The 12,784-nt window shown below is 39.4% G+C and overlaps 1 protein-coding gene across 3 annotated transcripts in view; it reads left to right on the top strand.

The window, feature by feature from the left end:
• Nucleotides 1-12,784, top strand: part of LOC124121080 — a 124,035-nt gene that overhangs the window by 97,845 nt on the left and 13,406 nt on the right. For all 3 annotated transcript variants that reach the window (XM_046484032.2, XM_046484033.2, XM_046484034.2), the window contains 11 exons: nt 407-583; nt 1,702-1,863; nt 2,206-2,385; nt 4,851-5,021; nt 5,477-5,647; nt 5,779-5,934; nt 6,358-6,504; nt 7,440-7,604; nt 8,543-8,704; nt 9,237-9,395; nt 11,793-11,951. In XM_046484032.2, coding sequence (XP_046339988.2) covers nt 407-583; nt 1,702-1,863; nt 2,206-2,385; nt 4,851-5,021; nt 5,477-5,647; nt 5,779-5,934; nt 6,358-6,504; nt 7,440-7,604; nt 8,543-8,704; nt 9,237-9,395; nt 11,793-11,951 — 1,809 coding nt within the window. The remainder of the gene's footprint in view (nt 1-406; nt 584-1,701; nt 1,864-2,205; nt 2,386-4,850; nt 5,022-5,476; nt 5,648-5,778; nt 5,935-6,357; nt 6,505-7,439; nt 7,605-8,542; nt 8,705-9,236; nt 9,396-11,792; nt 11,952-12,784) is intronic.

Raw genomic sequence — 12,784 nt, 5'->3', positions numbered from 1 at the left:
ACAACGCTGGGCATTACAATACACAAGGAGGAAACACTATCACAAATAGGGACGACATCAGGAAGGATGTACAAAAAGACTTACACATCACTTGGCATTTACAATTCTGTAATTGTTTTCGAGAACATGAGTGTGAATGAAATGTATCAATGTGCACATAGGCATATTTCCATCACATGGCTTGGTTAAATAGGGACATTGATGTATATACTATATGTATATACTGCTCGTGTATAATATTTACAGCAATATGTTCCTGTGTGAGTGGGTAGCATCTCAACTCAGTGTTGTATGATAACAGATGATGATTCTAGGTCAAGTGTGACATCAAAGAAACAAAGGTTTGGAACGAACTGAAACCTTTAATTATATAACTTAACGTAACATAGCACATTGTCTATTGCAGTCTTTTGTCAAGAAGGACGTGAAGAGTCTCCAGTAGGTTCCAAAACATGTTCACTTTGTCCAAGAGGCAAATACAGAGATAACACTATGCCTCTGAGATTCCTACCATGTCAAGCATGCGATACTGGATTCACCACCCAGACGGATGGATCTACAAATATAACCGACTGTTCCATCAGTAAGAACTTTGATATATCTGATCATCAGTAGACCGGCATCCTTGTTGTATTTACTTCAATAAGTTCATTCAAATCAATAGTACTATGTGTAAGGGTTGACCGGAATTGTGTGATGTCTTTGCCAAGATTAACATCAGATAGAGCCACCTGTTAAGAATAATGTAGTGAGCTTTAAAATGGTAAGGGTCGCTGTATATCAAGTGATCACATTGTTTCATGGTAGCATGACGTAACAGCTATCCAGTTAGTTCCTCATCACATGGACTCATCTCATCAAATGAAAGATACAAACCCCTCTCAATATATCAATCTTTATTTCTAAATTCTGAGAAAGTCGTGGGCATATAGGACATGTATACAAAGTAGTATTGTACATGTATGCAATAGAAGATACATAAATAGCAAAGATAACTGTCAAATTACATCAAGTCGTTAAGTAAGCGCATGCTTTCTAAGATTCATGGCAGGGAATATGAATATATAAAGTTGTTTACTGTGACAGTAGTTTTAGTTTTCATTACTGAGTAACATTTGTGCAAGTGAGGATCCTTGAGAAAATAGATCTTGATTAATCGTTTCTAATGTCAACATAAAATTTGAAACAAACAAGTAAAAAATGATATATGATATCTTCTATGTTATTACAACTACACAGTAAACAGATTCTGTCTTCTCTTTAAATTCTGCTGTGTCAACCAGATTCAATAAGAAGATCGGGAAAGTTGCATATGAGTCGGGCTAACGCCACTCTGAATTTCTTTACATCTTTTTATTACAAAAAGCCTTTCCAAAGTAATAAGCAATCTTCAAAGTACATTGTACGATTCCGACAAAAGCATTAGCATGTGTTGATGGCTAACTATCAAATAATGATGATGGCATGTGTTAGCGAAATGATGAGCGTATCCTGCCCCACCGGTGGCATCTGTCACAAACTCGTGCAAAGGCAAGTCAAATGTTCACAACCTTCCATATATGACTTGATATGTTTTACTGGCTCCAAACATGTTCATTTTGTATATTTGCCTAAATGGTATCTTCAACATTGACAAGTAGCTTATTTAGTTTTGTTTCAGACTATATAAAATCCAATTATTTATGTCCATACTGTGAACAGGGATATGCACAGCAGGAAACTACAGGAACACGACTGACAATATGTGCTACCAATGTCCTATTGGGGAATATCAACCTTTGGATCTCCAGGAACAGTGTCTATCATGCAATACCAGCTACAGTACCAAGAGCACTGGAACCATCAACGCCACTGAATGCATCTGTGAGTTGACAGTTATGAATACTCATCAAATCAATGGTAACACTTAATCATATGGCACTTGAGAGTTCCAAAACTCTGTCTTTGCGAACGGGATGTTAGGTACCTGAGCAACGCGAGTCAATCCAAATATAGAACATTTGTAGGCGCAATTGTCGCAATGGTGCATTTCTTTCTCGCATATCAACTCTATTGATAGGGCCGAGCGTATTGCGAATCCAATATTCTTTCAGTTTCCGATGACCATTGTACCAGTAAGAATTTACTTCTGCCAAACATTTACCCATGCTAATTTCCTTACCAAAGTAAATTAAAGAAGACCATGCCTTTGGGTATTTTTTGCAGTCTTCTGCCCAGATGGCAAAGAACAGAAAACACCTGGCACCAAGAACTGTACGCCCTGTTCCCGAGGAACTTACCGCTCCAACACAGACCTACTAAGATTTAAGACCTGTCAAGCATGTGCTGATAGCACAAAATCAACAGACGACGTTGGCTCTAAATTTCCAGAGGATTGTAAAATTAGTAAGTTTTCTGTTTTAACCTTTCAAGCAATTGAGTGAATGAGTTAAAAAAAACTTACCTCTCATCGGCACTATTACTGCCAAAAAGCGATTAGATAAGTTAATTATTTTTAAATACCAAAAACAGTAAAAAGAAAGATACGTATCATAGTTTAGGTATAAAATAAACCAGATCAAAATAAAGAAAATTCATTTTTCTGTAGGTTAGTTAGTATGTGTAGACTACTAGCGAAACAAACCTTAGTGGGCATCATGGAACTAACGGTGCTTCTGTTCTCCATATGATTCCCCAGCAGGATTTATGCTGTCACTTTGGTCACCAGTTGGCCACTATCTGAGGGACAATAATTTCACACTACCGTAACAGCCTGAATGGCACCGGCTTCAAACTCTCAGTTGATAATAATATTACACTGTTCTAAAACAATTCAAAATGTTCAAAATGTATCAGATATCTTTAAAAAGCAAGACTTAAACAAGCACTGACATTAGTAAAACATTCTAAACGATAATAACTATCCCTCGCGACAACCAAGACATGATTCACAGTGATCCTTTCATCGCAAGGGTTAAGCAATTAGAGCTATATAGAAAACAAATGTGAACAGAATTTATCATCAAAAACTGGCTCCCACAGGAGATATCACTTGGGTGAGATCAAGCGATATCTACATTGTAGATGCTTTGAAAACCATTGTGACATCATTGGTTACCATTTCAATCAAATGACATCACTTATTGCTCTGCAACTGAAGCTGTTACCAGTGCTTTTTACACTGGGCCTACAATTTCGAAACGATCGTTGCCCTAAAGTTATCGTAAAGCTACCGTAAGGACATCGTAGGCTATCGTAGCCTATTTTCGAAACTATCGTAGCTCTGAGATATCTGTGTAAATCTAAGACAGCCCCATACCTGTCGTAAGTTTATTTTATCCAAGATGGCGGCATACTTTGCCATAGACATTTTGCGAAACAAGAAGTCTGCTTTACGGTCAAACATTGACATTTCATTTTGTTAAACTGGGTGATTCAAACTGACGCTTCGAAAACACGAAGAACCCATCAATGATTTCACATCAGATGTGTTCTTAATCGCGACAGCGATCCACATAACTATGGAGTGTGAAACAACGTACCTTTAGGATAATTTGGGAAGGATAAAAATGGAAGGTGTCGGTAGACAGTAGTAATGACCGTGACCTTATTGATAACTCAGGGCCAGGTAATCTTAGTTCATACTCTACTCGAGACTTTGCTAAATATGAAAGGTTTGATAAAGCGCAGAGTTCCCCAGTTATATTGTCTAAATCGCATTTGTGTTACTGCTTTAGTCTTTATTTTCACAATTTATAAAATTATATCAATCTACATATGTAAAAAAACATAAATGTTTCGCATCAGTTTTTACATCTAAAATTTTGTGGGTCGAGCGGTTTTAACAATTGAATTTAACTATACAGTGTAGTATTTATTGACTTAACATGAAAATTCTTGTGATCAAAATATTTGGATGGTATATTTAATATTTTTAATGCAAAAGTAATTGTATTTTGTTTCGTTTTAATACCTAGGTTATCTATACTATTGAACGACACATATTTGATAAGAAGTGAGTAAAAACTGTCTGTTCAACAATTGCATTCTTCAAAAACAGGGGATTAAAGGCACATAGCTGTATTCCATTAAATATAACAATTTAATGAAATTTTGACAGCAAAAGTTAAGCACAGATTTTCGTATCAAAATCAAATAAAAAATGGGTTACCATGCTCGGTCGTGTTTAAAATATCGTCAAAAAGTAGAACAGTTTGAACATCGTCCAAAATTCACTTTCAAATATATGTTCGCAGAAAACGTTTGCTGAATTAAATTTACTGATCAATATATAATAGACATCTTTAACAAATGGACAAATAATGGTAAATGATCCTCAGCAATGCTGTCAGACAAGCTAAACATCATCGAACTACGTTCTGGAATAGATTTGACACATTTACAATGTATTTCGCTCCTCAGCCAGATTAAATGAAATCAGTTTATTAGCTCTACTTAATTTTCTGTCAGAGTTACGATAGCTATGGTATCATTCTGCCATCTGCAACAGGTTTACGATTGTTTCGAAAATCTATCTTATCTTAAATTTCAGATGTCTAAACTTTGAACGTCAGTTGTTAAGATTAATCGTAGCTAAGATCGTTTCGAAAATATAATCCCTTCTTTTTACTGTCTTCAAACTGAAAAAGTTGGAAGAATGATGTTGGATAATAAATAAAATATCACCTCTTGTCTTTTGACAAACCCTCGTAACTCGTTGATAAACACTCGCCGATGAACACTCCTTGGCAATCTGGAGTTTTTCCAGTCTTATCAACTCGGTTTGATATATTTGATATAAAAAAACATTCTCAATACGTCAAGATTCTCTACTTGTGCAGTCAATGTTGTTACAATGTTTGTTACAATAGAGGTATGCACTGCTGGACAGAAGCTGACAAGTAACATGTTGGGATGTGTGGACTGCCCTGTAGACACATATCAACCAGAGGAGCTTCCCAGAACCACAACGCAGTGTCTAAACTGCTCCACAAACCAAGGCACAAAGCAGCCCCAAAGTGGAAATAGTTCCGCCTGTCTTCGTAAGTAGAGTGAGTGAGTTTGTTTTACGCCGCTTTTAGCAATATTCCAGCAATATCACGGCGGGGGACACCAGAAATTGGCTTCACACATTGTACCCTTTTCGGGAATCGAACCCGGGTCTTCGGCGTGACGGGCGAACGCTTTAACTATAAGGCTACTTGACCGCCCCTCGTACGTAGAGACCACAAACAGATATACCGCGGGAAACAAATAAGGGAACACCATTTCATTAAAGTGTCCCTATGTTTATTCCCCGATTTTTACCCACATTGACATCCCTAGCCTGGGAACAATAAAGGAGCACTTGTATTTTCATGTGTTCCCTTATTTGTTTCCCTCAGTGTATATTCTAATCTTATCAGCAAGAGTCCGCTACAAATACAGCCGACAAAGCCATGTATGTGAATGCTTGGTGAGGTGGACGTTCTTAACGATCATATGTTTATTCCATAAGCATTCTGTGCTGCGGGCCAGCAGGTCAATGGCACTCAATGTGAGCCATGTCCTAGAGGGACCTGGAACGATGGATCATCCCAGAGGAGGTTTTCGGCCTGTGAGTCGTGTTCTAATGCTGATTTTACCACAGAAACAACTGGTGCCACCGATGCTACACAGTGCACACTAAGTAAGTCCATTTTCATAACGATCTTAGCCGGCTGTACGTAATAAATATATCAATTATTTACATTAATTTATATGGAATTTACCCATCAGTTGTTTTTCTGTAAGAATAATTGTTGTAATTAATAACTTTAGGAAACTGTCAGCCTGGGTACAAAATTGGTGGCAGTGCCTGCGAGCCATGTGGATATGGAGAGTATCAACCACTTCGGGCACAGGTCAAATGTGAAAGTTGTGGCGTCGATCTGAATACGTCTTCAACTGCCTCCACTTCCAGAGCTCAGTGCACAAGTAAGTGGGCATTCGATTAAAACATCCACTCTTAAACCTAATACAGACTAGGTCAGTGTACAAATATAGTGCCATCAACTGTAAAATATGGTTCAAACCAGGTCAGTGTTTTGTTATGTGTTGACTTTTTTAACTGAACACCGGCAAAGCCAAGAGTCTAAATAGTATCAATAAGTCCAGGCACTTGACAGTACACTCAAGAATGTTAAGTATTTGTCACAGTTGAATGTCGTTCATAAGGCACGTAATGCGTTTTTGAATCCAGGAATCAGGGTTGGAAACAGACAGCGATGTTTTGCTTCAGGTTTTCCAACAGGTTAAGTTGTTATCCGAAATATGGCCTTCTGGAAATATATGCATCTGATTAAGTTGTTGTCGTCTGTCTTATTATATGTTGTAGTTTAAACTCCACATCTTTTACAGTTTCTTGTGCTCCTGGAAAACAGGGTCAGAATAACGTATGCTCCCCTTGTCCTGAAGACACGTTTAAAGACGAGGCCGGATTTGCTGTGTGCACCCCATGTTCAGGCAGCAAGACGTCAGACGCAGCGAGAATCACCTGTAGTGTCAGTAAGTAGGAGATCCGAGATACTTCAGTGTAACATAATCTCCTGTAGTGTCAGTAAGTAGGAGATCCCAGATACGTCAGTGTTACAGAAACTCCTGTAGTGTCAGTAAGTAGGAGATCCCAGATACGCCAGTGTTACAGAATGTCCTGTAGTGTCAGTAGGTAGGAGATCCCAGATACTTCAGTGTAACATAATCTCCTGTAGTGTCAGTAGGTAGGAGATCCAAGATACGTCAGTGTTACAGAAACTCCTGTAGTGTCAGTAAGTAGGAGATCCCAGATACGCCAGTGTTACAGAATCTCCTGTAGTGTCAGTAAGTAGGAGATCCCAGATACGCCAGTGTTACAGAAACTCCTGTAGTGTCAGTAAGTAGGAGATCCCAGATACGTCAGTGTTACAGAATGTCCTGTAGTGTCTGTAAGTAGGAGATCCCAGATACGTCAGTGTAACATAATCTCCTGTAGTGTCAGTAAGTAGGAGATCCCAGATACGTCAGTGTAACATAATCTCCTGTGGTGTCAGTAAGTAGGAGATCCCAGATACTTCAGTGTAACATAATCTCCTGTAGTGTCAGTAGGTAGGAGATCCAAGATACGTCAGTGTTACAGAAACTCCTGTAGTGTCAGTAAGTAGGAGATCCCAGATACGTCAGTGTAACATAATCTCCTGTAGTGTCAGTAAGTAGGAGATCCCAGATACGTCAGCTTCAGTGTTACAGAAACTCCTGAGTGTCAATTCTGTAACACTGTGCATATTCTGTAATGTCAGTAAGTATATGACAATTGATACTAGAAAATCCGGAGATTAAAAAAAGAAGCTGATTATGCCAACAGTCTTACAACAACAAACACATTCTGTGTACAAGAAGGATTTTCTATAATGTATTGGGTACTACCCTAACGGTAATTTTGACACAACTGCACCGTCATGTTTCAGCGTTCTGTGACGTTGGCGTTGGTTATGACGCGGCTGCGAAGACGTGCACTGTCTGTCCCGAGGGGCTCTACAAGGACACCAGGGGCAATACTGCCTGCACGCCGTGTCCCATGAACTACACCACTGCAGGCACCAATGCCACAGACTCAGCAGACTGTAACATATGTAGGTAGTTTCGACTATACATTGTAGCGTGCATGTACAAGGAAATAACAATAATTATAGTTAATTGTTTATGCTATTAATTGCTGAATTTAACCTCACAGTGACACACAGCTCATTGAACTTAACCAGATCAGAGACATATTGCATATTGCAACATGTAATTTAGTTTAATTTATTATACCATTTTGTATAACTGCTGAACGTTGGACATATGGTCAGTGATCACATAAAGTTGTGTTAAACCTTCAGGTATTTTTAGTGCTTTGTGCTCAGAATGGTGGTATTCACCCTACGACATTGTGTATAACGTTGCCGAGAATTCCTGGTGGTGATATACACCTCTAGTTATCAGAGATATTGTCATTTCTGTTTTTTTGGTTAGTATAGAACTAGCCTTTGTCCGGGAATATAAGTTATTAGAAATCTTATCAGAAAAGAGCATTGTCGTTTACTCACAAACCTTCAAAAAGGAACATTTCTTTATCAAACGAGGTGTATCGTCATAAATATCTTTTAGACATTGTGTTGTCAGCTGAAACGATAAACTTAAAACCATCAGCAGCATCTTTCAACAAATAATCACCATTTCTCAAAGGGAGGGTGGTGATTCATAAAGGTCTTTGAATGAATTAAATTTCTATGTGAACTTAAATGTATTTAATTGTCTTTTATGCATTTCTTAGTTGCTTGTGCATTCTGAACTGCTTTCGGTCTTGCTTGGTCGAATGTACCAGTTTATCAGGGGGCATTATCGCTTTTTTATTTCTTGTTATTTTTTACCTTTACACCACATACAATTATTCATTCCTTTGTTCCTGGCCTGTAGATATAAAGCGTTATATTTCGCAATACGTACCATTCACGTGAAGGTGGACATACGCTACGGTGTATATGTTGTATTTCTTACCCTATAGTATGAGAGCTCTGTTATATTCCAGTGAACTGTGAGCCGGGATTCTTCGCCCATAATACAGAGACGTGCACAGCGTGTCCTAAAGGTTACTACAAGGCCAGTGTTGGAACGGAGAACTGCACCAAGTGTGATGCTGACAAGACCACACAAGCAGAAGCTTCCACAAACCAGAGCGCCTGTTCTCTTGGTAAGGGTTCTATAAAATGGCAATTGGCTTAACTGCATATGCCTGAACTGACCAATAGTTGTGAGAGTGAGAGGAGTGAGCTACTTCTTACCATCTATAATCTCGAACGGTTGCGCAACCCATGCTAACCGGATCGGGTGGTCAGGTTCGCTGACTTGGTTGATGCATGTCATCGTATCCCAATTGCATGGATCGATGCTCATGGCGTTAAACAGCAAACAAACAAAAAAGGTAAAACATTCCTTGTTGATATGACAATTGATATATCGGCCACGAACAGTAATCATTCAGTGCGTGCGTGCGTGCGTGTGTGTGTTGTGTATGTGCACGTGCACACGTGTATTAGTAGATTATGGGATGTGATCCTGAAATTTTATTTAAAGCAGCACTAAATTCGACCAGCCACCCTTCAGTTCGTCTGTAAAACAGTCAGTATTCAGTAATTTTGTTTCAGGATGATAATGGAGTCAAAGTCAAAGTCGATATTTATACAAACAGGATGAGACTTATAGCAGCTGTTGGTGTATTTCAGCGGTGTGTCCTGCTGGGCAGTACCGGTCAGCGGACAACACCTGCCAGATGTGTGCAGTCGGGGAGTACCAGCCGGCGTCAGGGCAGACAAACTGTACAAAATGTGACACTGGATTTACCACAAAAGCGACAGGATCAAATATGACAACAGATTGCTTAAGTATGTGTCAGAGAGATACGCCAGTAGAAGTTCCGCCATATTCCTTCTGTGGTTTTATTATCACAGAGAGCGTCATTATCCTGTAGAGCGCCATTATCATGTTACTGACTGACTGACTGAGTATGGTTTTAAGCCGCTTTTAGCAATTTTCCAGCGATATCACCGCGGGGGACACAAGAAATGGGCTTCACACATTGTACCCATGTCGGGAATCGACATTAACATGTTAAGTGTCATTATTATGAAGAATGCCATTATCATGTATCATGATTATCATACAGAGATAATTCCATTATCCTGTATCATGATTATCATACAGAGTGTCATTATCATGAAGCATGACAGTATCCTGCACAGCGTCATTATTATTTAGAGCGCCGATTTCTTGTAGAATGTCATTATCATGAGGAGCATCATTATCATGACTGTACAATGTCATGAAGAGCGTCATTATCATATAAAGGGTCATTACCACCTAGAACGTCATAATCATGTAGAGCATCATAATCATGTAGACTGTCATTATAATGTAGGGCTTCATCCCCATGTAGAATATCATTATCAGGTAGCGCGTCATTATCATCTTAAACCTCCTAATCATATAGACCGTCAATATCATGTAGAGCGTCATTACCATGTAGAGCATCATTATCATGTTAAGTGTCATTATCATATAGAGCGTCATTTTTATATAGAGTGTCATTATCATGTAGAGCGTCATTATTATATAGAGCGTCATTATCATGTAGAGCATCATTATCATATAGAGCGCCATTACCATGTAGAGCATCATTATCATGTTAAGTGTCATTATCACATAGAGCGTCATTATCATGTAGAGCATCATTATCATATAGAGCACCATTACCACGTAGAGCGTCATTAGCATGTAGAGCGTCATTATCATGTAGGGCATCATAATCAGGTAGAGTGTCATTATCATGTGATTGTCATTATCATGGAGAGCATCATTATCGTATAGAGCATCATAATCATATAGAGCGTAATCCCCATGCAGAGCATCATTATCATATAGAGCGCCATAACCATGTAGAGCATCAGAATCAGGTAGAGCGTCATTATCATGTAGAATGTTATTACCATAAGGAGCATCATGATGATGTATGGCGTCATAATCATGAAGAGAGTCATTATCATTTTAAGTTTCATTATCATATAGAGCGTCATTATCAAGTAGAGCATCATTATTATATAGAGCCACATTACCATGTAGAGCATCATCATAATGTATGGCGTCTTAATCATGAAGAGAGTCATTATCATGTAGAAATTATCATTATCAGGTAGAGCGTCATTATCACCTGAAGCGTCATTACCATGTAGAGCATCATTATCATGTAGGGTATCATTATCAGGTAGAGCGTCATTATCACCTGAAGCGTCATTACCATGTAGAGCTTCATTATCATGTAGGGTATCATTATCAGGTAGAGCGTCATTATCATGTAGAATGTCATTATCATGGAGAGCATCATTTTCGTGTAAAGCGTCATTACCACGTAGAGCATCATCATAATGTATGGCGTCATAACCATGAAGAGAGTCATTATCATGTAGAATGTCATTATCATATAGAGCACCATTACCACGTAGAGCGTCATTACCATGTAGAGCGTCATTATCATGTAGGGCATCATAATCAGGTAGAGTGTCATTATCATGTAGAATGTCATTATCATCGAGAGCATCATTTTCGTGTAAAGCGTCATTACCATGTAGAGCATCATCATAATGTATGGCGTCATAATCATGAAGAGAGTCATTATCATGTAGAATGTCATTATCATGGGGAGCATCATTTTCGTGTAGAGCGTCATTACCACGTAGAGCATCATCATAATGTATGGCGTCATAATCATGAAGAGAGTCATTATCATGTAGAATGTCATTATCATGGAGAGCATCATTTTCGTGTAGAGCGTCATTATCATATAGAGCGTAATCCCCATGTAGAGCATCATTATCATAAAGAGCGTCATAACCATGTAGGGCGTTATAATAAGGTAGAACGTCATTATCATTGAGAGCATCATTATCATGTAGAGCGTCATAATCATGAAGAGAGTCGTTTTCATGTAGAGCGTCATTATCATGTACACATGTAGGGCGTCATTATCAGGTAGAGCTTCATTAACAGGTAGAGCGTCATAATCATGAAGAGAGTCGTTTTCATGTAGAGCGTCATTATCACCTGAAGCGTCATAATCATGTAGAACGTCATTATCATGTAGGGCGTCATTATCGGGTAGAGCTTCATTATCAGGTAGAGCATCGTGGAGAGTGTCACGGTGCATTATTTAGTAAACCAGACTCAAGTCACTTACAATAATGGTATCCTGACCATGTCAAAACGATGTTCACAATGTGCTGTTGCAGTCGTGTGTTCCGCGGGGAAGTATCGGAGTTCCCGCACTGTCTGCAGCGTCTGTGACGTAGGAACATACCAGCCCAACACCGGGGCCGAGTCCTGCATCAACTGTACCACTGGCTTCATCACCTCCAACAACGCCTCGACGGCGGAAAGTGACTGTTATAGTAAGTAGAACATGCAGCCACCGCTCCACCCACCTTTTCCCTCGCACCGGAAAGGTTGTTGTTGTTGTTGTTTAACGCTGGACTCAGCAATATTCCAGCTATGTGACGGCGGCCTGTAAATAAGCCTAGACCACACAATCCAGTGATTGATATAATGAGCATCAAACCATGAAATTGGGACACGAAGGCATGCATCAACCACGTCAGCGCCCCTGACCACTCGGTCCCGCCTGTTGCCTCTAACGACTAGCGTGGGTTGCTGAAGACCTATCCTAACCCGGATCTTCACAGGTCGCACGTGGAAGGATATACGTAGGAATATAATAATGGCAAATCGATCAAATGTTATGAACCACGACACTAAAAAAAGATACGCGTTCCCAAACAACACAAATATCGTCTCATTCATGAATAAGTTTACTTCATGGCCAATTATGTATTGAGTGAATAAACACAGATGTTGGCATTCTCACCTGGCAGGTGTAAAACGAGCACCCTGAATGCATTAATGGTACAGTCCGAAACTAACGGTGCCCAATGAAGGTCTGTCTTTGTGCCACAGGTGATAGATCGCTTACGTAGCCTGGTGCATGGGCCGCCTGCCCAGAGAGTGGTAGATCGGTGGTTCGATCCCCGTACCGAAAGATGTTAAAAATAATATTTTCTCCCTGGCGATAGGCGTTAAGGGGATAAAACAAGTACTGGTCGGCTCAGAGTCAGCATACTTTCTCTGAGTGTTGTATTCATGTCAAACTGCGGCATGGTATCTGAGTGGGATAGTACTATGAATCCGTCATTAACTGGTACAAGCAACCACACACACAAGTGCATGC

This window comes from Haliotis rufescens, unplaced genomic scaffold (assembly GCF_023055435.1).
Source record: "Haliotis rufescens isolate VD_foot unplaced genomic scaffold, xgHalRufe1.0.p SCAF_11, whole genome shotgun sequence".
Taxonomy (NCBI): Eukaryota; Metazoa; Mollusca; class Gastropoda; order Lepetellida; family Haliotidae; genus Haliotis; species Haliotis rufescens.
The sequence above is the reverse complement of the archived record's forward strand: the minus strand, read 5'-3'. Positions and strand labels throughout refer to the sequence as shown.